The 25,035-nt window shown below is 37.4% G+C and overlaps 3 protein-coding genes across 8 annotated transcripts in view; 2 read left to right on the plus strand and 1 right to left on the minus strand.

Annotated features, from left to right (window-relative positions):
* The first annotated feature begins 2,782 nt into the window (after window positions 1-2,782).
* Window positions 2,783-8,551, plus strand: LOC124413151 (mothers against decapentaplegic homolog 4). 4 transcript variants are annotated; one of them, XM_046893533.1, is made up of 13 exons: window positions 2,783-3,369; window positions 3,451-3,655; window positions 3,767-3,915; window positions 3,991-4,270; window positions 4,659-4,907; window positions 5,283-5,420; window positions 5,713-5,907; window positions 5,974-6,153; window positions 6,280-6,537; window positions 6,681-6,962; window positions 7,055-7,185; window positions 7,391-7,497; window positions 7,847-8,551. In XM_046893533.1, exons 2-12 carry the CDS (start codon window positions 3,592-3,594, stop codon window positions 7,469-7,471), a joined length of 2,007 nt encoding a protein of 668 aa, XP_046749489.1. In that variant the 5' UTR covers window positions 2,783-3,369; window positions 3,451-3,591; the 3' UTR covers window positions 7,472-7,497; window positions 7,847-8,551. The 4 variants fall into 4 exon arrangements, with proteins under 4 accessions (XP_046749489.1, XP_046749490.1, XP_046749493.1 ...); XM_046893534.1 differs by having other exon boundaries at window positions 4,674-4,907; XM_046893537.1 differs by lacking the exon at window positions 5,974-6,153.
* A 2,592-nt stretch (window positions 8,552-11,143) lies between these two features.
* LOC124413479 (probable 28S ribosomal protein S26, mitochondrial) lies at window positions 11,144-13,506 on the minus strand. The gene is made up of 2 exons (XM_046894069.1): window positions 13,177-13,506; window positions 11,144-13,040 (listed from the first exon to the last, which is right to left on the minus strand). Exons 1-2 carry the CDS (start codon window positions 13,443-13,445, stop codon window positions 12,602-12,604), a joined length of 708 nt encoding a protein of 235 aa, XP_046750025.1. The 5' UTR covers window positions 13,446-13,506; the 3' UTR covers window positions 11,144-12,601.
* A 509-nt stretch (window positions 13,507-14,015) lies between these two features.
* LOC124413477 (cytoplasmic polyadenylation element-binding protein 2-like) overlaps window positions 14,016-25,035 on the plus strand; it is a 129,110-nt gene continuing 118,090 nt past the window's right edge. The window contains exons 1-2 of one of the 3 annotated variants that reach the window (XM_046894067.1): window positions 14,016-14,080; window positions 21,374-22,745. In XM_046894067.1, the coding sequence (XP_046750023.1) occupies window positions 14,031-14,080; window positions 21,374-22,745 (1,422 nt within the window). In that variant the 5' untranslated portion in view covers window positions 14,016-14,030. Of the gene's footprint in view, window positions 14,081-20,037; window positions 20,287-21,309; window positions 22,746-25,035 lie in introns of those variants that run through there. The other 2 variants (XM_046894068.1, XM_046894066.1) reach the window with 2 other exon arrangements.

Here is a 25,035-nt window from a genome sequence, read left to right on the forward strand (position 1 = left end):
GTGACCATATGTCAGTAATTTGTTGAATTTCATATTCATTGAACCAGGACGAAAATCGTTTCTTGGAAGAACATTTAGGAACCATCCAACGTTTCATTTCAAAAGTCAACTGACCACAGTCTTAAAATATCCTTACGATTGTTGTCACTTTCTGAAATGCTTGAAATTTGAGTCTCGGTCGGAAATACGTTAGGCATAGGATATTCTTAAATATTAAAAATGTAATTTTGTGCATTTTTAAGAGAGTAACAGCAGGTATTAGAATGTAATGGTTATTTAAGTAATTCAAAGTAATTATCTTCTAATATTTGTTGTAGAGGTTTTTTTTCACTCAAAGCCTTTGTCGACAAATTGCAGTTGCTTGAAAAACATTGATATATGTATTAACAGAAGCTTGTTTTCTGTTCGACAGATATAGTAGCGAGACTGTACCTATTTTCGAAATACTGTGACATTTGTTACAATCAAGATGTATGTCATATTCGGTAATCTTTGTGGCAGGCGCAGTTGAACATCTATCATAATTTATTGATACGAAACAAAAATTTAGTTTCAATATCGAAGTAGCAAACATTTCAGTATTTTGAACATTTATGTAACACTTGGTCATAAGTGACTCATATGCCAAAAACAAAGTGATTTGCCATGTCCAGTTTGAGGGAGCACAGATTTGTATCAGGTCTTCTGTGAAATCGGATTCGCCGAGAGTTTTTAATTGATTGAAATAAAACTTGAACCATTTATTACAGTATTGTCAGTAGTGCAAATTTACACCAGAACGTGATGTAGTTAGTCATCAGAATATCATAGCGGCGGGAATTGAGACTAAGAATATAATTCTTAGTTCACGACAATACTTTTATTCTTGCAAGAAATAAATTCTGATGTGTATATCTTCACATACCAATATCATGACTGCTGGATTTGAATCAACTCAGTGCTCCTGATAACGATTGAATTTGTAAAGATATTAGCTTATTGATAAAAGAAAAAGAGTAACACGGATGATCTACAGAAATGAATTTTTCCGCCCAGAAACAAGAAAACTGTACGATCGAATCGAAATGAGCCTATTTAAAAAAAAAAAAGAAAAAAAAGGGGCGTAACGAATCATAAATGTGTCGCCTTGTAACTTTAAATCCTTGATTAATTGGAAGATAAAAGAAGATGAACGTAAAGAGTTACAAAAAAGAAGTAAAACAAAATGGTCAAAGCGATACGATGAAAAATTATTTATTTATTTGATTTTTAATTATTTATTTTACCGATATTAATTATTGTAGTGAACGAAAAACTTTTCAAAGTATTTATTTTTATAAATATTTTTGAAACATTTATCGGACCTGTGGTCTATAATATTAATCTCTGCAAAGCAGCTGCCAACTATCAGTCATCTCATTGACGTGTTATTATCGTACGTACATACGACAAAAGTCATTCATCTAAATATACTTAAAATCATTGTGTAATTATTGATATATCATATATACATACACGCATATGTTCTCGAGCATATTATCTTTTTATTTATAAAAAAGAATACATATTCAATAAGTTTTTTGTTTGGCTTCAGGCTTGACGCGCTAATTCAAAATCAGTCTTTCTTCGCGCCTTTGCCTTCTTAAGGAAGAAAAACCCGTTTACAAAGACTTGGCTTTATGTAGTTGCAGAATGTTATAATATTTAAATATAACATTATTATAATTGGAAAAATGAACACGAACACGTATGAAATGCGCACAAATACATACCACTTGTAACACGCAACGTAACACATGATGTAACAAAAACTACAAAAAGAAAAAACCAATAAAAAATGAATTAATATATATACTATACAATATTATATTATTATATACATTATACCTATGCATATACATGTAATTCTTATACATATATACATATAATTTAAAAAAAAAAAATTATCATAAGGACTAATTTAATCAGACAGATCTATCATCCCATATTGTATACGACATCCATCGAATATTAATTTGTTTTGCCTATTTCATCACCTACTACACTAGTGTAATTATAATAACTGTAAAACGATAAAGTTATGAAAAAATAAAAAAAAATCTTTTGGGAATTTAGCGATATTCTCCGAACATTGATTGATATAATTATGATTTTTCGGATTATTAATGAATTTAATTTCACGTGCTTCGAAAAGTAGTATTGTTGGCAATTGTTAGGGTTATAGGTACTTGTGGTGTTATGTTCAAGATAGTGAATGAAAAATGCAGCTTTTGAATGTGGCGCATTTGTCGAATCAAAGAAGTGCGCACTAAATGTGACTGCAGATTTCATAGTTCAGAACCAATGAAACGATAGGAAAACTATGGAAGCCGGGACTAAATGAGAACTTTCACGGAAATTAGTCTATCTTGCCATTATTTAACGCATTAGAGAAATACGCCACTTGTACGCTGTAAAAAGTCTCCGCTTTTTACCAATCGAGTCACAGGTGTATGTATTCGCGCGCCCCGCCTAAAGAATCTTATTGAAAATGGCTGACTGTGTTCTTGAGTTTCCCCAGCGAGCGCCTTGGCATTTACGAAAAAAAGATTGCAAAACCTAAAGCGGATATACGTGCGGTGTGGCTGAAGATAGACTCAGAAAAAGACAAAAATTTATGTGAACCTTCATTTACATTATGGATTTTCGTTAATGATAAACGTCGCGTGCATATTTACATATACCGTTATTTGACGCTCGTTGTTTTGGCATCATCGCAGTCAAAAATCTGTAAACCGAGCGTATGAAACAGAACGGAATAAAGGAAAAATAAGAATCACCAGAGTCAATATAGCCTATCGTGAAACTACGATATAAACTGTTAAAACCTTAACGGCGCACGTACAGAAATGAAATTTAATAAACTTGAAATAATTATGTCGGTACAGCTGAAATGCAGTAGCGTGTTGGGTGTTTAAAAAATTCGCCATTCGCTCGTATTCTCGTTCGATAAATTGACAGCTCGAGACCCGAGGCGCTGACTTCATGCACTCTGTAGCACAGTTTGCAACAAGGGCTTTGTTTTTCTACGAAAATTTCGGTGCAGTCTTACTTATTATTACACGTAATCGAACCCTTGTGACACAGAGTGTCCGTATATACATATATTTACAACGTCATATACCATATATTAGCTCTAGTCCGTGTTAACGAGTTAGTTAATCCAACGAAGATAACGATTAACGCTGAATAATAAACGTTTTAACAAGTGCGTGCTCTCTAAGCATTTCCTCGTATACGCTGTCACTCTTAGGTAGTTGTCATCGACCGCGATATTATCGTTCTCCTTGATTTTCGCCACTATTAGCCATCGCGAATTATTGCCACAACGAACATAACTACATTTCCCACGTACGTTCAGATTATTCTGATTAATGAAAAAATATTATATTTACCACAAAGAAATAAATCAATACCTTTCAATTTTCACAGGTTTTTCACATGGAAAAAGTGACTCGGTGCTAGATGGTAGAGGTTAAAAGAATATCGTTTGGGGTTGGGTGTGAGTCGAGGTCGGACCAGATTTCATCTGTCAAAGGATAACGAGGTACAGCCGCCACGGCTTTCACAGAGATGGTCGGACTTGCGGGTGGGGGAGGACATCTCTATCCTTCGCCGATGCCCCCTAATCCTGAGCGTAAGTTCTTCCTCGTATTATTATCGAGACGCTATTTCTTCTCCGAGCAAATTATACTTGTGCTTTTAGTTTCCATTATTCTAAAAAGTTTCTTTCTCGCTTCAATTTCAGTCAGGGAAATGACTGGCATCGCTCCCAGCGCACCTACCAGTGCCGACGCGTGTCTCAGCATAGTCCATTCCTTGATGTGTCACCGTCAGGGAGGAGAGAGCGAAGGATTTAGCAAGCGTGCCATAGAGTCACTGGTGAAAAAGCTGAAGGTACGAATCAAACGTTAAACGTTGTCCACAAATCTTCGTTTTGCTCAAGACTCATTTAATTTTAACATTCAATAGGAGAAACGTGACGAGTTGGACAGCTTGATAACAGCCATTACAACCAATGGAGCGCATCCTAGTAAATGTGTAACAATTCAACGCACATTGGATGGGCGATTGCAGGTAGCGGGAAGAAAAGGCTTTCCTCATGTTATTTATGCAAGAATTTGGCGTTGGCCCGATCTCCACAAGAACGAGCTGAAGCACGTCAAGTACTGTCAATTCGCGTTTGATCTCAAGTGCGATTCAGTATGTGTCAATCCTTACCATTATGAAAGGGTTGTTTCACCTGGCATAGGTAAAAATAGACATTTCGATTAGCTTATTTCTGTTGGTACGCATGACTTGTGTGCGGAGATTGCTTATACTTTTTTGGGAGATCAGAATTTTATAACAATGAGAGGATGACTCAACGCTGCCAGTTAGGTTATTGTATTGCATTGCATTGCATAGAAGAAAAGTGGCGTCTATTACCAATGATTTTTTGTGACAATAATTTGATTGCTTAGTTATGATTTGCACGTGCCTTACAATTAATCCATGATTCAATTTTTACATGTTGAATACAATTCTCAGGATTCAGGATCATTGGTTTTACTTTTCAATTATCCGCGACATTTTTTATTTTATTATTAATTGTCTCGTCGGTGTATGATGGAATGAATGGGTTCGTTTCCCCCGCACAGACCCGTTCTTTACAGACCTGTCTGGGCTCACCCTCCAGTCCGGAGTCGGCGTCGGTCCTGGTGGCCGCCTAGTCAAAGATGAGTACACCGTGGGAGGTGGCGGAGGCGGAGGAGCAGGAACAGGCATGGACGTCGACGGTGAGATCAACCAAACCATTCAGCATCATCCACCACCGCCACCTCCGCCACCCAACAATCCACAACCTCCTCAGCAGGCCTTCATTCCTGGTTTACCATCATCTAATCCAGGTCAGCTTAGCTCTAAGAAATCAAACGCCCCAAGGATTGACAATGAATGCATTGAAAAACTGCACGTTGATTCATAGTTTGTCTTCTCAGAACCATTGGAAATTATACACTTAAAACTTGAAACTTACTACTGGTTTAACTTGTTTCATGAATATTGTTTTGGTTTTTCTACGTTTAGGTACAAAAGCTGTGCTTTGTTGTACATGATGTGGTAATGAAATTTGTAATTGATTACCATCAAAGTTGACGGTTTGAAATTTTTTTTTATGTGTTGGTCAAATTTGGCGGTTCTGCCAGTTTTTTTTTCTCTTCTTTTTGTAATACCCTTTTTTATTTTCTTCAAATTTTATTTTACTTTACAATTTTTCCGTACAGTCGGAGGTGAGGGCATGTTCAGTGGGGGCGGGAGTGCGGGTGGTGGAAACCCACAAACTAAACTGGAAGAGAACAATTGTCCTCGACAAACGTGGATACCCACGCCACACCACCCTGCAACTCGTAACATGCACCATCGTATGTATAGTTCTTTTTTTTCTGTTGCGATTCTTCTATTCCAGAGGAAGCGCAGTACCTATAAACTTGTATTTTCTTTATTCAAATGTTAGCGTTCGTTTATTTTTGTGTTTATTTAATTTATTTTCTTTCCCACTGATAGTTAGATTTCCTAGTGAAGTACTTCTTTTCTTTTACCTTTCAATGACTTGTTTTTGCCATTTTGTGAAGCGACGGATTGGCAGCAGGAAACAACAAAGGTTCAACTCGGTTGATGCACAGTTTAATAAAATGCACGGAATTTAAATTGCAGCTGTTGTTCACCCCATTGGCCACTCAGTAGGAAATCAACAACAGACGTTAAATCCGACTGGAAGCTCTGGTACTAATACTCAGATTCTAAATCCTCCCCAAGGACAGTCAAGTGAACCATTTTATGGTGCAGCCACATCCCCTCAAGATCTTAATCAGCCCGCAACCAGCGTGGATGCATTGACTGCATCTCTTGGTAGGGGAACCTTCTCTACTAAACATTGAGGACCTTCTTAATAAATTTATTTTCATTTTCATACAGGCGGTGGACAGAGTTCACCGGTATCCCCAGTTCATATGCATCACCAAAATGGTTTTGCAGTGGCAACTGTTGCAAACCCTTACAACACCGGAGCTCCCCAATGGACTGGTGCCAACACATTAACTTATACTCAGAGTATGCAGCCACCAGATCATCGTCATCTACACGCAACATCATACTGTGAGTCATTTCTATTTATTCGATCATTTCATTCCGGGTGTGTTGACGATCGCTCTTCACTTGAATTGTTATTTATAGTTCTAGTTTTACCTGCGAAGCAAAGCTTGATTGTTCCAAATTATTTAGGGGGTACGGGGCACGGAGGTGATGTAGGCGGAAGCCTAGGAGGCCTATTATCCACACAACCAGCCCCGGAATACTGGTGCTCAGTAGGCTATTTTGAATTGGATGCTCAGGTTGGTGAGACTTTCAAAGTTAGCAGTGGATGTCCCACAGTAACAGTGGATGGCTATGTTGATCCCAGTGGAGGAAATCGATTTTGTCTCGGAGCCTTGAGCAATGTTCATCGTACCGAACAAAGTGAGCGTGCTCGCCTTCACATTGGTGAGTAATTAGGCACTGATCAAACTGATATTTGGAAAATTGATTGCTTATCGTTACATTGCACACAAAGAACATGGGCATATGTATATTTAATGCACGTTAATGCTGCTTTAATCTGAAACTCCATTTCGGTCTGATTTCAGGTAAAGGAGTGGTGCTTGACTTACGGGGTGAAGGCGATGTTTGGCTCCGTTGCCAAAGTGAACATAGTGTGTTTGTTCAATCCTACTACTTAGACAGAGAGGCTGGACGAGCACCTGGAGATGCTGTTCATAAAATTTATCCTTCTGCTTATATCAAGGTATTTGACCTACGTCAGTGTCATAAGCAAATGCGAGGTCAGGCTGCCACTGCTCAAGCCGCAGCAGCGGCACAGGCGGCTGCAGTCGCTGGTCATCTGACACATGGGGCACCCATCACCAAAAGTAGGAAGTTTCGTATATATCCCTGTCCCTTCAATTGTAGCCAGTGTAAATAATGAATACCTTATGTAATAATTGAACATTTTTTGTGACAGGTTTAAGCGCAGCAGCTGGCATTGGCGTGGATGACTTGAGACGACTTTGCATTTTACGTTTAAGTTTCGTCAAAGGTTGGGGACCAGATTATCCTCGACAGAGCATAAAGGAGACCCCTTGTTGGATCGAGGTTTGTTGAAGTATATTTCAAATTTTCGTAATGTATACACAGTAAACACATTGCAAGCTTTTTTCTATAGCTAGCACGAAAAATGTACAGATTTTATATCCATGTGAGATTTAAGCTGAAAACAATTGGGTATTCTTCACTTATATATTCCGACATCACCTTTATGTGTTGAATTGAACGTACGTAATCCTTGAAAATTATTCAGGTTCATCTGCATCGAGCACTGCAGCTTCTGGATGAGGTATTGCATACCATGCCGATCGATGGACCACGCGGTATTGAGTAACTAGTTGTCAACAGTTTCAACTGATTGTAAGTGAATTTTAGATTTCTATGACATTTTTTTTTTAATACAGAAATCGGTAAGTAAGTCGTCAAAATCTACTGATGAAGTTACTTTTTTCAATCATGTGCAGTAGTAATTACCCAGCAAGTAGTAACGTTGATAACGTCAATATAACTACGGAATTATCCGAAACGAAACACAAAATGACTGTCTAGATATTTTCATCTACTGCAAATTTACTTTCGTACATCAAGTCACTATCCTAATCATTACAAACTGCTGTGTAGTGTTTCGTTACTACTGCCACTAATTAACAATAATATGTTAAGGAAATATCAATAACAACGCAACGACTCGGAATCATGGTTTGTATAGCAGATGGTGAAGTCCGCCATGTGGGATGCCCGGTGAAAAAACATTTTCTCAAATTCCAGTGAATATCTATTAAGGAACTGAATGAGTAACAGTAAAATATAAGTCTTAGGTTTTACAAAATTATCATTTTCGCCAAACGGCAAAATGTTATACCCTATTTTGAAATATTGATCGAAATTATACGTTGTACAAATACAAAGCGATAAGTAGATTGCTGTGTACAGAAACTGAATATCGGCATCTTTGCTGTTGTGCAATACGAAATTTTATTTTTTGAACATCCAAATTAGAGTTGTATTAAGGATTGAAAAGAAAATATGTGAAAATTTAGCATATTCTTGTAACTCGCTTTTGAGAAATTTCAGTTTAGGGTTTGTAATGACGTGAAATGATTCTGCTTTGATGGAAATACCATAATTATATCTTACGAAATCGACGAAATGTGAGAGACAGTCATGTCGGTAGACTGTTACATAACAGCTCAATAGTAATAATAAATTTTTTAAATCAGTTTTGACTAAACTAACGGTATACAAATAATTGAAGTCACCGATATGCATACATACATTTTTATTGTGATCAAAAAAGTTAATATTGTTTAGTACTTGTGGTCATTTGAAGTATAACAAAGTATGTTTCAAAAACACTAAATTGATTTTTTATGATATATATACACGTTAGGGTATTTAAAAAAAAATAATAATAATTTGCTATTTTTGAAAGTAGCACCCCGTAAAAAGTTTGTGCAGGTCAAAAGACAGATTCTGGGAAAAGATTAGCGTTCTAAATTATGTTGGAGATCGTTCTCACTTTTTTTTTTAATGTTGTTTCGAATTCATGAAGAAACATGTTGTAGCACTTCAATTATTAATTCTCTCCTGAAATTTATATTTAATCCAAAGATCCCTATCTGTAACATAACAATCTATCGAATGGGAATCTTATTTTTCTAAATTAAAAGTTCCTGTTAAATTGTAACTATTTTGCGAGAATGAATTAATAGTGGAAAAGTCATCAGATACATTTTTCAAACATCACCTGGAGACTTAATATTACAAATGTAGGTCTTCTTTACGACGTAAATTGATATTTTAATTGATTTAAGCAAAAAAAAAACCAAAAAATTTCACTATCCTTCATAACTTCAGCAAAAAAAAGTAGAAAAGTGAAAAATCAAATGAGGACGATCTTCCACATAACGTAGAATGCTCATCTTTTCCCAGAATCTTTCGTTTGACCTAAATAAAGTTTCTATGGGATGCCACTTTGTAAGATTACAAATTATTTTTTCTAAAACACCCTAATACACATATATGTTACATATATAAAAATCAAGACATTGTTTGATCAAATATTTTGTATTAGCTTAGTATTTGTTGAGAAATTGAATTGCCAACCGATTTTATTATATATTCTTGCGAATATGATATGTTAAATAATCATGGTAATTAGTACCTAATATTAAGTAGAGATTTGACCAAAATTTTTATAACTATATTACGAATTATTATTATGAAAAAATTGTTTTATTGCTTGTTTTTATTGACGCGTATTATATTTTTGCTTTGTTGTATGGAGTAGAGATTATTTAGCGATTTGTTTTTACCTTGACATGTAGAATTTTAATTACCTATGCACATGGATGTGAAAATGTGAAGTACCATTTGTTTTTTTTTTTTTTTATATAAGTTTTACTCTTAACTTTGTACGTCTCACATTATTTCATACATACATATATTAAATATACCATCGCGTCATACGTCATATTATATATGACAATGCAGTTAGCACTGTAACACTAATACTAAACAATCCACCTATTAATTATCTATTTACCACGAAACAGAGTTTGGTTGTGACCTAACATTATGGCTTATGTTCTGTTCGTTTAAAGTTTCAGTGTGTTATAAGTTATTGATGGACTTACAAAGCACAGTTAATCAATAGTATTGTTAGTAACTGGCAGCTGTTGAGCATTGCCAAACAGTTGCATACGAAACCTTCGATGTTACAATCTTATGAAAGGAAAAGTGAATATTTGATAAATGTTCAATATATTTCAATATTGTTATAAATGTTATCGATCATTGTTTGAGCGGCAGAATTCAAGCATATCCATTCGTGCTCGTATATTACTAAAATAGTGCCATTTTTTTCGTACTTTTAATACATTTTGCAGACACATACGTGAAATGCGCAATTATATAGTTTATCAATTTTATCATGCAAGCAAAGGGGACATCTTCGATAAAAAAAATAATTCGACTTTTATTCTAGTGTTGATAGCTCACTTTTGAAATATTCAAAATTTCAATCAGTAAAGCATGAAACTGTAAAATTTGATGTTAGGAGGGAAAAACGGACCTATTCAGTGATAATCATACGTTGCAAATGTATGGTGAAAATTTTGCAATAAACATAGGATGAACCGTGTTCATTTTACTACTCAGTAACAAGTGGTACAATAAAACCTTAAAAAACGTTTGGTTTTCGTATAGTAAGTTCTATTGTTCTTATTGATAAGCATCAGTCATATAGTTTGATGAGAACGTTGCGAATTCGTACAACGTGCAAGAGTCCAAATTTGCTTGTGAAAAAGTATACGTATACATAAAACCATACTACCATACCTAATTTTAGAGTATGAACTTTGAGAAATGACTTGTGTTGTCCGTTTCAGTTATTGAATCATTATTTGCAATTTGTGAGTACCCAATTAACTGTAACGTTTTATGTTATTGTACGACTGTATCAATGTAATGCACTTCAAATGAGCACACAAAAATTAGATACCTCTACGAAATTGGCAATTTACAAACGTAAAATGGTGTAGCTTAAGATTTTTTAAATTATTTTATAGACATGTTCAACCTATTACCTTGTGTAAGTATGTTATTTGAAAATTAAGAAACTTATGTATAGATATAGCTAGGTTAGTGTGAGAATTTTACGTATATAACGTGATTTAGGGATTCTTTGAGTTAACAAGACAAAAAGAAGGAAAGAAACCGAACACATTATGATCTCGAACGTAACATGAAAACGATAGCTTAATTACAATCCTATTAAGGTCTTGCGATCATCACTGCATATATTACGCAATCAATCAATTTAAATAATTCATTTTTCACAAGTAAGCAGATGCCAATAAGTGATACTTACGTACCACACGACAATCCTTACGTATGGAGATATGCATACTAACAAAGTGTAGTAGCAATATGTGTTCCAAACAATTTGTACAAATCAATTATTGTGTCATGAATTATTATCCACATGGTTTTTGAAGAATACAGGGAAGAAAAACAGTGAAAGATTGTTAGAAAAATCATATTCATATTTATATGGTGATGATTTACAGACAAGTACAATATTCATTCAAGGAAAAATCATGTTAACGTTATTACTCTCCATTCTATATATACTATACAGTAGAAAATAATAGGGTGTACCTACGTAGGAGCCAAAGATATGAGAAAAAAATACTGTTTTGACAAAATAACATTAATCTGATGACACAAAGCTGCTACGGTAGCTTTATTACTGTAAAAATTTATATGAATTCACATGGAAATATAATCAATCGAATGGTACACGATCTATTTGCTGAGCAAGTTAATTACTATGGCCAAATTTGATTCAACGGTCATTACAGTGTCTATAATCAGCATTTTTTTTATGTGCCATGGGATTCATTAGGGAACAGAGATACCAGTTTGTACTACAATGACGAACGTAGCATGATAATGTGATACCTTATTCTTAGAATATATATTTTTCCACCTTGAACCAACAATTTGTCAGAACAAATCTTCAATAATCTAGCCAATTACAACATTTATTTTATAAGAGAAATAATGCCAAATGTTAACCAGAGATTTACACTTCAATTTCGTAAAATTGATCTGTTTGGATTGCCGTCAACTTGATTAAACATCAACCCAAGCTTAATTTAAGGCTTTCAATTTCGATGGATACAAACTTACCTACATTTACAGACTTCATTTCCCACTGAAAAAAACGTCATTCGGTATTCGAGACTCGTGAGAATTTATTTAAAATATTTTTGCGCTATATCTCCAGACAGATCGAGATTACGCTTGCAGATGTTGTGTGTCATACCTCCTGTATCATCTGACGAGTGTACGTCGTTACAGTTACGTTAAAAATGATTTTATTAAATATTATTATACATGCTGCTCGTGTAACCAGATTTTAACAATGTGTCAGCAATATTGTTTCTCAGTTTTTCTTTCGTTTTTTTATTTTTTTTTTTATTTGTAAATAAACCACGTTATACACCATTTGCAATAAATGAATTCTATAACAGGATGCTGGTATATTGTCACTATCTAGGTTTGTTATTAAGTTTCATATGCAAGATTCCCAGATTTCTTTTCATTTTCTCAATCAATAAGCTTTGTAAATTATTGTTCTTGAATAAGACCGGACATTGAACATTGATTCGAAGAAATGTATCGCATAGTATAGTACGATCATCATTTAAAAATACAGTTAATTGTAAACCTTGACAATGCCTGGTTACCATGTTTATGTCAAGAGTCCGTCTTCATTCATGTGCTGATTATTTATACTATAAGTAGGATATACACATTAGGTGCAGAAATAACTAATGCATACAATATAATGATGTTTTTGAAGTAAACATTTATTATCAAGGTAGAAAATACGACCTTGCACTTTCCAACCGACGTTACCATATCTATACTTTACATTAATCTACATTAATTCGTTTCAGAAACCAGCCTGCATTCTTTTTGGTTTCTGACCTTCGCGACCCAGGGGTTCATCATATTTTCCGTGATGTCGTGTCCCTTCTAGATCGAGCGCCCAATCGTGGTTGACAGGGTTATTCAAAGCATCTTCTATGGCTTGATCTATATTCTTTTCAGTTATGAAGGTGACTGCTTCTTGCTTGACCCGTTTAACAGTTGCTTCAATGTTTTTAAGCTGCTTAGCGGCTATTGTTTCCTTAGCTATAATTTTCCTAAGTATATCCGCCTTCCTGACTTCGCGTGCCTCATCCAATCTCTCATTTCTGGCCTTTGCTTTGGATTCGTTCCACTTGTCATTCAGAGCTACGCAACGGACAAAATCTTCCTCCTCCTCTTTCACTCTCAGCGCCGTATTGACTTGCGCTTGACTTCCAATAACAGCTTCTGTTATGTGAAACCTGTGAAAAAAATCATGAATTTAGCAAATGTTACTACTAAAAAATCACTTGTTTTTTTAGGTTATGTACGGTGTGTCCGTGTTTTTCTGGGTGATTCGAGAGGGTAATAGGCGACAATTACGATCGAACATTTTACCGTATGGATCTAACGAGGGTTCTGTAATTGTTGTGTAATCTCATAAGCTCTTTTTTTTCGTCTTCGGGGATTTTCGGCCGTACAGGAATCCGGAATAGCTTGCTCTTCGCCGTGCCTAACCAAAGCGGTTTTCTTTTCCACCTGACGCATTGTACGCAAACGGTATTTGGCAGGTTGCTCAAAATCCCAAGGGAACCATTCACCGCCGAACTGCCGGCCAGTAACGTGTTTCGCAGCATTTTGTTTACACTGCAAAACACAGCAAACATTCGATCACACTATCCAGTTCTCAGCCGATCTCGCGACGAGAGTTGTCGTCTTTGGCAGAAGTACGAACCTGAAACCAAGAATTTACGTAAGTGAGTTAAAAGCGCGTGCGTGTTTCGTCTCATTGAAAACTGTGCTAGGCCGGTTCGGTCGGTAAGTCAGAGTCCATTCTGTGTCGATAACCAAGTTCAAAGTTCGGCGGATAGATGACGGTGCGTTGTTGTTGTTTGTTACATTGGCAGCAGTGCCCGCGAGATCCGATTTGTGCACAAGAATTATGCAAGCAAACGACGCAACGACCACGAGCTACGTCTGGTTGTATTTCTGTTTCATTAATTACCGCTATTCAAACGATTATGAAGTCCCATGACCTAATCTAATCAGGAACGCGTCAAGGTTGTCGGTCGAATAATTCGCTTAAATTCGAATCACGCAGTTCCAAACCTCAGACCCTAAATATAACCAAGTGTATGAATGCTGGCACACATGTAAGGAAAGTCAAGGAAAGTGTGCGTGTGCCAACCAAACGGTAATTACGCTATCGGTCATGTTTGGATTCTGTTCTGCGGCAACATGCGATAACTTCGATGAGGAAAAACACGTTTTTTCGACGAAGACGAAGGGCAAATGTACAAATGTGAGTAAAATTTATTTCCATGCTATGCTAATCGCACGGATTGCATCTGTAATACCTATGTCATATCCGACAATTTGACAGAAATTATTTTTTATTGAGCGAACGCGACGTTTTATCCGTGGATGATAAAAATGTATGCGTAGGTGAAATATGTATGTATTCAGGTATAAATATAGTTCTGCTAATACGGCACATTGTGTATACTTTTATGGTGTAGGTAAAATATTACGTCTCCGCGATTTGCGCACCGGGCAACGATAACACTGTGTATCCACGTATGTTATTATCTATACACATCCATGCGTGTGTTTGCATACGTACGTACAATGCTCGCGCTGCGAACGGCGGCTGAAAAAAATGCTGTCGAGTCAAAAAAAAAAGAACAATAAAATAAAGCCAAAAGGAAAGTTCCGAAAGCGGGAATCTTCCTGCTGCGTATTTGCTTATGTATAATATTACATATCTATGTGTAGGTATATATAATGTGTATGTACGATGTGTTCTGCAGCACAGAATATCGCCATGTATGTACATACATACACAATTAAAATCGGATGACGTCATGGCGTACAGGATCCAACGCCTCGTTATCCGGCATGAAAAAAAAAAAAAAAAAAAAAAAAAAATTTTATTCTTAAAAAAAAAATGAAAATTTCATGTAACTTCCATTCTCCCCCAGTTTTTTCTCCTCTTTCGAGCACGGTTGACAAGTTCTCACAAAAAAATGTGATAAGCATCACTGTAGTACTTCGGATATAATATCGTGCAGCCTAAATTGTCTTAAAAATTGAAATAGTCATTAATATTTCCATTACATTTATGCCTAGATTTCTCCCTGATTTTTATTTTTTTGGAATAACTTTCTCTACGGATTTTTTTCACGTCTTTTTTATCACTAACTTATACGCATATCGTTAATCGTTGGTAAATTTTGCGATCCTCATATCGAACTGTATACATTAAATTCATGCGGATCGAGAGGTGGAAATCTTTTTTTTTTTTTCTCAACGTGTTATTCGATCGGAGGAATGAATCACTTATCGGCAGTAATTTTTGACCGAACTAAAACGTTCAGTCAGGCGGATGTAAAGCGGAAGAAAAAATTATATATATGTAACTCTTTTTTTTCGCGCTGTACAACGTAATCTTCGTTTTATATCATACCTAGATAATACGTGCTGCTTGAAGAAATGCGATTAAATATCCCGATTTCAAAGAATAGATTATATTGTGTACTGCAGGGTATGTATACGAGATACACGTAGATCTATATATGCATAAGTAACGTGGCAAATGCATGATTTCATGAATTCGATCTTTTGCCTCTGAACAATTGGACAGACTTTGCTTATTGTTACATTATATTGTGCATAAATTGCACAGACGTGATATAATATGATACGACAGAGCGGAGGACAGGACCTGTTGCCATCGAGAGTTTTATACACGCGTGTAATCGAGGTCTGGATAAAGGATATGTTCGAAGAAATGTGGCTATTAGTAAACCTTGGGTCAATAATTAATAACAATACCGCGACAGTGCCTCGAGGGCTTTTTGTTCGATCGCAGCAGCCTTGTGCAAAAACCTTTCTCTAGTTCACTGACCGAACTCTCCGAGTACCTGTGATTCATCCCTTTTTTTAACCGCTATTTAATTAATATTCGGTAATATTTCCTTGTGATTGTTTAGATTGCTTTGTGTTGATTTCGAGGGAAATTTGACTGTATAGTAATTGGGATAAAATTTAGACAACGAATCGCAAGTTTCTGATTCATATTAATTTTCTACAACCTTTAGCAAATATTATACGTATCGAAAAATTGATTGGTTCAAAGATTTTCTGTGTCACCGATCAGTTTTCGTTACCAGAATTTGGATAACGTAAAAACACGATCCGTGTGTAGAAAAGTTGTTTTGAAACGTCAATTGATTTCCAAAAAAATTACGAACCAATTTCGAAATCCGCGAAAGAGTTCAAGGTACGATGTCCAGGCGTTTCCCCCACGAGACTGCAGTGCAAAAATGCAGAGCTCGTCGACGATCCCCTCACGCGACCGCAAACCATTACTTTCGCACTCAAAATGCCTCGTTTCATCCCCTATACATTTTCTTTCCCTTTTCTCTTTCCATTCCCGCAGCAGACATACGTTCTGGGAATAGCTGGGTTGCAGATATAATACCTAAGTACGTCCGAGAAACGGAACGTCGATACGAAAGAAGCAAATTTTTTACACTCGTCCTATCACGTATGACAAATTGCACGTTCACGTGTACATAACAATATATTTTACGGATAGCGAGCAAGATAATTATAATAAATTCCGCGAATACAATCACACGGAAGTTTCCTCTTCATCTAATTACGTACGTGTCATTATACAGTGCATTCTCTCAATAGGGCCGCGCAGCAAACGCAATGGTTCCGTCATTTCTGTAACCATATAAACAATCTTATTCCCACTTAAGCATACAATCTATAGTGCGAAACGTTTACTAGAATAATTATGTATAAAAAAAGAAAAAACAACGAATAATAAAAAAAAACAACAAAAAACGGATGTTTTAATAAAATATTCACACACAAGCATTTTTCCAGGCTAAAATTAAATAAAATCGGGTGTCTAACCGATGCAAACAACGTATATATATGAGAGTCCTAACGAGAGAGTTCGCAAATTTTTCATGACGCAAAGCTCGGACGAAAGTATAATTAATTGGCGGGATGGGAGGCTTCGATTCGTGGAAAATCATTTCTCCTCTTGTACAGCTGCGGATCTACTGAGAGAGTGCGCCGTAGGTATGATACGTTCTGATCAATTGCGGTTATACACGATATAAAATATATCTCGAAAATTTAATCCATCGTATAATAGGCATACGCGGGAGAGTGCAGCGGCCTCATTACAGGGGTGGTCCGTAAAGCTCGATCCTTAATCAGGGGGGTTGGTTTTATCCCGCAAATCCATAATAATTTACGATGTCACCGCAGCTGTATGAGGAGAGGGATGGGTGGAATTTCGAAAGCCTCCCTTACGGCAACGGCTAGGCTCTAGGCGGTCGATCTTGGAGATCCACGAGGATCAGAGGCAGGCAGTGCAGGCGCACCTTTGCAAATCCGGGGCGGTCTTACACCTGCCGCGTTGAAAGACTGCAAATACGAGTCGAGGTGGGTTACCCCCCACACACGCTGCTGCGAACCTGCTCGTGGATCGTATCACGGCGACTCCGAGGCTAGGCTAGGGGGTGGGGTGGGGTGGGGTGGGGTGAAGGCGTTAGGCGTGGGTCGCGAGGCGGCCTAGGTGGTATCTAAGTAGACCTATACCTATACCTATAACTATACGTATGTATACCTCTACTGCGTCGCCCGGTTTTACGCGGACGTCGGCGTGACGGCGTCGCGGCGCTTGCGTGGCTGGCAGGTCGCCGAGTGCGGCGTAGCGAAGGACCGAGAGCGTCGTCTCCCCGAGCTCGGGCTCGGCCGTCGGGAGCTCGGTAGTATACCCAAAGTCGGCACCCCGCTCGAACACGCCATCGCACGACAGACGCACACTCTCTTCACCGGCGGCAGGGTCTGATAACGAACGCAACGACAAATATATATATATATATATATATATATATATATGTATATGTATATTTATATGTGTATGCATATATATATATTTGTGTGTGTGTGTGTTTGTGTATATAGTAATCCGTCAGCTGCGAGCGAAAGAGAAAGAGAAAGAGAGTAAGACGGGGGGTGGAGTGAAAGGGGAGAGACACATACGTATACCTGTATACAACAATAATTGAATATCTGTCGGTCGAAAGTAGTTTAAGAAAACAAACAAAACAAAAGCAACAACAAACAAACAATATAAAATTATCACGCGGTCAAGTTTGGTTAACGTTTTTGTACATACGGGATGGTTGTTTTTTTTTTTTTTTCTTCTTTCTTCTTTCGTTTTTTTTCGAATCGTCAGGTGAGAGGAGGAGACTCTCCGAGGTGTATTTTTTATTTTCTCGCGCTTCTCTCTTTTTTAAACCCTTGTTTCTCAAGTATTTTGTATCTTTGGTATCGACCTAGTGTTTTTTCTTTCTTTTTTTTGTTTTTTTTTTTCAAATTATATATTTCAATTTCTTTTTTACGTTTTTTTCCCCACCTCCAACGACCGCAAACGTTCCTTCGTATTTTGTATCTCTTTTCAACGTTTCTTCGCTTGCCGTCACGGCAGCAACTCTACTCATCGCGGAAGGGTAATTTATATTTTCTTATCTCTTATCGCGTTGCCTCTAAAGTAAAAGAAAAACACTTGACGCGACGTTCGTTCCGTTCCGTTCCGTCTCTTCTCTCTTCTCTCTTCTCCCGTCTCTCGTCTCTACGACATCGTATTGCGGTTCTCGCTTCTCGCGTCTCGCGGCGTCGTCGTTCGTCTCGTCTCGTCTCGTCTCGTCTCGTTTCGTTTCGTTTCGTTCCGTTTCGTTCTGTTCGCGACAGCGCGGCTGCTGTTGCAGGTGCGATCGCATACTTATACGTATGAACGACTCGCGGAGGTGTTTCGTCGATAAAAAATTTTTTTTTTGTGAAATATCAATACGTACCTACGTTACATCGTATTATTATACATACCCCCAAAGTCTAAATTCTCGGTGTAGCCGGGAGTTTTTTAAAAAAGAAACAACAAGATACAAATACGAAATAAGAAATTTCTACAAATATTAATCAATCGGTTACAAGCTTGACGAAAAAAAAAAAAAAAAAAACCCCCAAATCACATTCACCAACAAGTATAACATCCTCGTAACAATATAACAATAAAGTGATACTTTCGGCGTGGATCCGGCAAAAAGAAAAAAATATATATAATACATATAAAACCCCTCATCCTTCTTCTCCCTCCTTTCATCCCTATAAACGTCGGCAAAAAGAAAAAAACAAAGAAAAAAGAAAGAATAAGAATAAAAGAATAAAAAAGAGGAATCAACGTCGCGTATCGAGTTGCTCAAAATACGAAACATACACGTATACATATAACCATACGTGTATGTATATGTATACATATATGTGTATGTATGTATGATATACGCTTGTATGGATATGTGTACGTGTTAGATCGTATAACGCATACCGCGTACGTTACTTTCCACCCACGTACGCGTCGGTTATTTCATTTAGAATATATCTCGGGTGTCTCTGTCGTTTCGCGGAATTTTTGTTTCGAGTAGATACAGTAAAAAGAAAAAAATTAAAAAAATATTAAGAAAAATTGGTGCGGTTGAACGTGAAGTAAGATTTTATAATATTGCAGGATCCCCTGCGAGTGCAGCTTCAGTGAAATAGCGCAGACGTTTTCTAATTCGACGTCGTGACGTGTAAACTGTGTATGTATAGAGCTCGTATGAGGAAAAGAGAAAAATCGAAAGCATTAAGAAGAATATAAATATAACCGAACGACAATACGATAAAAATTATTTATTTATAGTATATAATAATAATAATAATAATAATATAAAATTAAAGTTAAAAAGACAAAAACGAAACGGTGACGAGGTGCTGATACAAGGGAGTGTAAATTATTATGCGGAGACACGAGGAAACGGTTTTATTATTATTATAATTATCGTCGCAAAACGCCCCTCGTTTTTGGCGCAACGACAACGACGAAGAAAAGGAAGAAGAGAAAGTGGAGAAAGGTGGGGAATTAGTGTTGAGATCGGCGTAAGGCTGACAAAAAAAACGGTACGATGATGATTTTAACGAGCCTTGGGAAAGGTGCGTCGAATCCTTGACCATCCCTCCGGCTTCTACTCCGTTTTCAAGCGACCATGAAGTGCTGATTGAGTTTTCGAGGATAATTTGCGGTGTGAAACCGTACTACAGGTGTACGTGGGTCCTGCAGTGACCCAATAACACCGCGAGAGTTTTTTTTTTTTCGTTTTAAACTAAACAACAAGTAGATGTTCCAAGGAACAGGGGAGGATTGTAACCTTACACCTTTCCTCGAAGTGAAGGGTGGAATGCGACCGGATGATAAGAAGGACGAGATTTATAAACGGAATCAATGAATCATCGTACACGGTGTTGTAGACGGTGCCGAAGACATCCAAGGAGTATCTGCTAAGCGAATAAGCTGCTTCCGGCTCGATAAGTTACCAGTGAATCGATGAGGATACTCTGCAATTGGTCGACCAAACGTTGATACATTTGCATAGACTGCTGCAGGTATAATATTATAACGATTAGGAGGGCAGAGATGCGTTATTTATGTCCTTTATCATTATCTGACAGTTGAATGTTCGAAGACATATATGTACAAATCTCATATATTCGCGAGACCATTCGTTCCAAGTTCGATCTTATAAACGATAAGGAAAAAACAAAAACCAACAAACAAATAAGAAAACCAACAACAAAATTAATAATATTAATATTATAGTGATATAGTTGAGATAATAGTATTGGTAATATAAATAATTAATATTCATAATAAAAAATATCAGGCGTAATCATAGTATTAATATTAATAATAATAATAATAATAATAATAATAATAATAATAATAGAAACAATAACTGGAGTAACGATAGTATTACTACGTTATTCTTTGATGACGAAAAAATACGACAAATGATAATTATTATATACGATGTTTGAATATTTGTGAAATTTTTAACGCCGTACATACATAATTGAGGGAAGGAAAAAAAGAATTGAAAAAAAAATAATGAATAAATAGTTGAAATTCATTAAATATACATACGTACATACATACTTTTAACAATAATAAATAAGAAGTGTGATTCGATTTTTAAATAATTTTTTATATCTATCATGTATACGTAACGGTTTCAATATTTAGTAAATCATAATAAATATTATAATATTAATAATAATAATAATGATAAATTGAAGTAAAAAAAAAATCTCGTTTAACGAATATAATCAAGCTGGCATAACATTTATACGAAAGAGAGAAGCAAAAACGAAACGAGAAAGAAACGTAGAAAAAAAAATACAGCCAGTAACTTCGGGAGTCGAGTTAAAAAAAATATATATATATATATATATATACATATACATGTATAAACATTTATCGAAAGTGTGATAGTACTGAAGGTATATACATATAAAAACACATAATAAAAATCCGCATCCCCCTCTTTCATAGTATTCATATATATACATTTATATATACATATATACATATACATATATACATATATATATATATATATATATTAATATATATCCGATATATGGGGGAGTTCAAATACGGGCCAGTAATTTCAACCCTGGACTACTGTTCCAGTCTGTTTTCTACGACGAGCGAAACGTCAGCGGGCGCTGGAGTATCGAGCAGGCCGACGACTGTATCGGCCATGCAGGAGGAGCTGCTTATAGAAAAACAGAGCGCTAATAAAGCATCCCCCTTGTCGCCCGGCGGTGGTACCGATTCCGCGGTGAAGGGCGGAGGCGGGGTGCCCCAGGAGGGCGGCATAAAGTCGAAGGATCAGCAGGATCAGGACCGGGACGTCGTGTCGATATCCTCGATGTCCTCCTTGGCAGGCATGAGCTCGATAACCTCGATGACGGTGTCGGCGTCGGATAAGGAGGGCGGTCCTCAGCCCTCGCCGTTCCCCGGGGACCCGGTCAGGGTGCCGAGCCTCTGGGCCGACGACGTCAGCCTCCACGCTCTTCCGGTCAACGGATCCCTCGCGGCATTTCAAAATTTCCCAACGGGAGGACCGGCCGGTTTATTCGCGAACACGGGGAGCGGTTCGGCAGGTAACGCCGGCTCCTCGAGGCGGGCCATTACGGCCAGTCACAACTTCCCCCAGCAAGCTGGTGCCGCGGGTGCAGGTGGCATAAGTGGTGCTAGTGCAGGTAGTGCTGGTGTTGGTGGTGCTGGTGGTGCAGGTTCGACTAGCGGCGTACCGGGTAACGTCGTTTCGAGACACGGTGTCTTGGCGGTTTCCTCACCGCCCCAACAACAACAACAACAACAACAACAACAACAACAGTCGCAGTCCCAGGTACAGAATCAGCAGTCCCAAGCTCAGCAGCAGCAGCAGCAGCAGCAGCAACAACAACAACAACAATCCCAACCCCAACCTCAGCAGCAATCTCAGCCCCAACAGCAACAACAACAACAACAACAGCACCAACAACAAGCAGCGGTATCGAATCATCCCGGTGTCTACGTTCAGGGGAAAGGCTACGCCGCGTGGTCCGGCGGCTCTCAGTCCACCGTTGGGCCTCAGCAATGGGGTGGAGGAGGCGGCGGCGGGGGTGGTGGACCACAGGGGACCGGCAGTCCTGCCCTTCAGTCACCCTGGAGCCGCGGAAGGTCCGTTCCTAACCTTCCGCCGCTGCACTCCTCGCTCCACGTGGCTGCTGCCGCGGCCGCTGCCGCTGCGAGCCTTCAGGGCAGGAAACCGAGCCCTACCTTCTCGGGTCACCCGGGGCATCCTGGACACCCGGGACATCCGGGTCATCCGGGGCATCCTGGACATCCCGGACACCCTGGGCACACCGGACCTACTGGTATTAGTCCGGTCAAGTTCAGGAGGAGCACTTCTTATCCGGGGAAGACGAGCTTGTATCCACAACCAGCCGCGCCCACCTTCGAAGTTACTGGTGCTGATGAAAGGGATCTTCTTCAGATGCCACCTTATCAGCAGGTGCGTGCACGGTTTTAGATTTTTTATGCGTTAGTCGATTTTATTTAGGTTTAACGATTGACAACGATGATGATAATAATAGTAACTCCATTCATTTGTTATATTATTATATTTCGAAAAGTTAGTCTCGCTACGTGGATCATTGCAGAGACTGATTATGACGTTGTGTGTTCACGTCTATCACTTCTAATCGTATCCTTCTGCTTCGCGGTATTCTCATCGTTCGGGGAACTAAGCTCGCTATGAAATAATCTCTGCGTATACTTGTTACGGTGATCTTTAGTTTGTTAGAAAAATAATATGCTTCGTAAGGTTCTTGATATTTCAACAGTGTAGATAAATAGTTTTAAGTTGATGGGTCACATGGAATCTGATGCTTTTAGCGAAACTCCTCTCTGGATGTTGAGAAAAAATATGGTTCGCAAAACTTGCGGGAATTTAGAAATCATCATTGATCTTATCGTTGAATATGATTAATTTGTGAAAAAATCGTTGAAACACTTGAGAACTGATCGGTGAAGAAATTTAACGTTAAACGTCGTAAGGTCGTGTTGAACGGAAAATCGGTGTAAACACGTCATGTACTTCCTTTATTTATAGTCCGCGTCGCAGGTGGTAGTATAGAGAGTAAAACTTGAAAACCAATTATTCACGAGGCATGGATGGTTTATTGTTAGCACTGTAGTTACCTATACACACACACACACACACCAAGTATACATACATACCATCGAGAGAAGAGACTGTTGGTGCAGATCTGAAAGCGTTTTACTACATATTTACATATATATATACGTATGCATCCGAAGCGTTATACACGGAGCGAGATATATAGGAACTACCGCAATAGAATTCTGTAGCAAAATGAGTGGATATGAAATGGTTTCTCTGCGATAAGTGTATCATAGACGCGCGTATCTAGCTCAATGGCAGGCTGCAGAGGGAGGCTAGATTGTAAAGGATGCACTGTAGAAGCGAATTACTCGCTCTATTTCCTAACTAACGTATACGCACGCATTATACAATACGTTGTACGTTATAAGCGAGCAATCTCTCGACCGGGGACAATGAGAGTCAGCGGTTACCTTAATACCTCGGTGTACCATCATCATACATCTATCTACTCAAGACTCAAGTACATGTAATATAAAAATATGTATATACATTAGGGTGGCGCAAAAAAAAACACTATTTTTTTCTTTTTGAGTCTCATGTGACAAAATGTTAGTTTTTCATGTTTTAAGAGCCCACTCCAAAGGACAGTTCAAAAAAAAAATTTGTAAGAGGTCGCTTCACATTTTTTAAAACGTCATTAATTGTCAAAAATCGATTTTGTTTTTTTTTTTTAATTTTTTTTTCTCGTTACGGTATAATTTTATAGACAACAAAAAAAAATAAGTTTCCGAAAGTTTCACCTCAAAATTTGAATTTTGAAAGGTCGCTAATTGTTTGTTTTAAATTTTTCGGTGCATTTCTTTAGACCTTTTCCAGCGTCCTTTTAATATTCATATTAAAATTTCATAAATTTTTTTTCTTCAATTTAGTAAGAAAGAATCGATAACAATACATCACGACATGAACTAAAAATCAAACAAAATACTGAAAATATAATTTTTTTAATTTAATTTTTTGACGATTTTTGACATTTTCAAAAATTTTGAGCGACCTCTTAAAATTTTTTTTTTGAACTGTTCTTTGGAGTGGGCTCTTAAAACATCAAAAACTAGTATTTTGTCACACGAGATTCAAAAAAAAAAAAAAAATAGTCGGTGTTTTTGCGCCAGCCTAATATACATATATACGGTACGAGGTGAAATAAATGTTACAGAGTTGTACAGTTGAAAGTTATCGACTAATTTGCGGTGAGAGTAGTAACTACACCGCGGTATGTATGGTATCATATGTACAGTAAGGCAAATTTGCAACGGTCTAAAATTAAAACGCAAGTATAAATAGAATCGCGGATTTAAACGTGGACAGGTTGTTACGTTATAGGTATAATTTTCCAAAATTGGTATTCGAAAAATAGAACATACCGCAACGCAGGTACGAAGGATAATAACAGCTGGCTTTTTATCCTGGTTCGCAAGATGTGCTTGATATGATGACTACTAGACATATATACGATGTACGTAACTCTGAGACATAAAAAAAAGAATTTATGTCCCCGTATATGTAAAGGTGTATACAATTAGCGGTAATATACTAAGAGATGCCGTCAACTTTCAACTCAAAACTGTAAACGACCATTTATTATTCAGTAATAACTGTGTTCGAACATTGTTCACGA

Source organism: Diprion similis, chromosome 12 (assembly GCF_021155765.1).
Source record: "Diprion similis isolate iyDipSimi1 chromosome 12, iyDipSimi1.1, whole genome shotgun sequence".
NCBI lineage: Eukaryota > Metazoa > Arthropoda > Insecta > Hymenoptera > Diprionidae > Diprion > Diprion similis.

Bases quoted from the DNA above. Each gene is read 5' to 3' on its own strand.
- LOC124413151 (XM_046893533.1), top strand. From the start codon at position 3,592: ATGGTCGGACTTGCGGGTGGGGGAGGACATCTCTATCCTTCGCCGATG. The intron at 3,916-3,990 runs GTACGAATCAAA...AACATTCAATAG, and splicing joins CACTGGTGAAAAAGCTGAAG to GAGAAACGTGACGAGTTGGA. The intron at 5,908-5,973 runs GTAGGGGAACCT...ATTTTCATACAG, and splicing joins TGCATTGACTGCATCTCTTG to GCGGTGGACAGAGTTCACCG.
- LOC124413479 (XM_046894069.1), bottom strand. From the start codon at position 13,445: ATGTTTGCTGTGTTTTGCAGTGTAAACAAAATGCTGCGAAACACGTTA. The intron at 13,041-13,176 runs GTAAAATGTTCG...TTTTTTTCACAG, and splicing joins ACCCTCGTTAGATCCATACG to GTTTCACATAACAGAAGCTG.